At 55.9% G+C, this 888-nt stretch overlaps 1 protein-coding gene across 1 annotated transcript in view; it reads left to right on the forward strand.

Annotated features, from left to right (window-relative positions):
* LOC105549143 (pepsin A-4-like) overlaps positions 1-888 on the forward strand; it is a gene marked incomplete at its 5' end in the record, with an annotated part of 12,549 nt that overhangs the window by 10,059 nt on the left and 1,602 nt on the right. The window contains one exon of the mRNA XM_011993567.1: positions 6-76. Within this exon, the coding sequence (XP_011848957.1) occupies positions 6-76 (71 nt within the window). The remainder of the gene's footprint in view (positions 1-5; positions 77-888) is intronic.

An 888-nucleotide genomic window follows, 5' to 3' on the forward strand; every position in this document is an offset into this window, starting at 1 on the left:
ACTCTTCTTACTACACTGGAAGTCTGAACTGGGTGCCTGTTTCTGTTGAGGGTTACTGGCAGATCTCCGTGGACAGGTGAGACTGCCATGGATGGGCAGCATCGAGGCCTGGGCCCCAGATTCCATTTCCTTATGGATTCATAGCTAACCAGCTTTCCAGAATCCCCCCGAGAACAGCTGACACAGGGGAACACACTCCAGGGGGAAGGTGGAAGTTGCCCCAGCCAGAGAGACCCTAGAAAGACACGTCCCGGGCCGAGGAGGGAAGAGCTGTCTGGGAAGCCGAGACTCTGCAAGGGTCAGATAGCCACTGTCCTAATAGTCACGGAGGCAGGACAATCCACCAGCATCCCTGGGGAAAGCCGGGTGACCACCTGCCTGGGAACCAGCACACGCTCCTCCCACTCGAGGAGACGTGTCACTTTCAGTCTAGAACTAGGGCAAAATGGCTAAGAAATTGTGTGAAGTCATTTCTCAAGAGTGAACAATTTCCCAGGACAAGGACTTTTGGTCCTAAAACTGGGACCATCCCAGGCAAACCAGGACACATTGATCACCTCATGTCTGCCCAGCCATGCTAGCATTTCACCAGTTCCTCCAACTCCTGCCCCAGCCCTCTGGTCTCTGTCCCTCCCCACATACCGTCCCCTGTTGATGTCCTCCTTCTCTCTTCACCTGCCTGGCATCCCTGGGTGTCTGCTCCCCTGGCTGCTTCCCTTCACCGCCTCTCACCCTGGACCCTGTTTTGTTCCCTGCCACATGCCCGGCTTATCATCCTGCCCTTCTGCCACCATAACTTATCTTGACAGCCAGGCCGGGAGCTCCCCGCAGCCTGGAACTGTGAGGCTGTCTGCTTTACCTTTGCATTTCCCATGCCTGGCAGAGAGT

This window comes from Mandrillus leucophaeus, unplaced genomic scaffold (genome assembly GCF_000951045.1).
Source record: "Mandrillus leucophaeus isolate KB7577 unplaced genomic scaffold, Mleu.le_1.0 Scaffold43, whole genome shotgun sequence".
NCBI lineage: Eukaryota > Metazoa > Chordata > Mammalia > Primates > Cercopithecidae > Mandrillus > Mandrillus leucophaeus.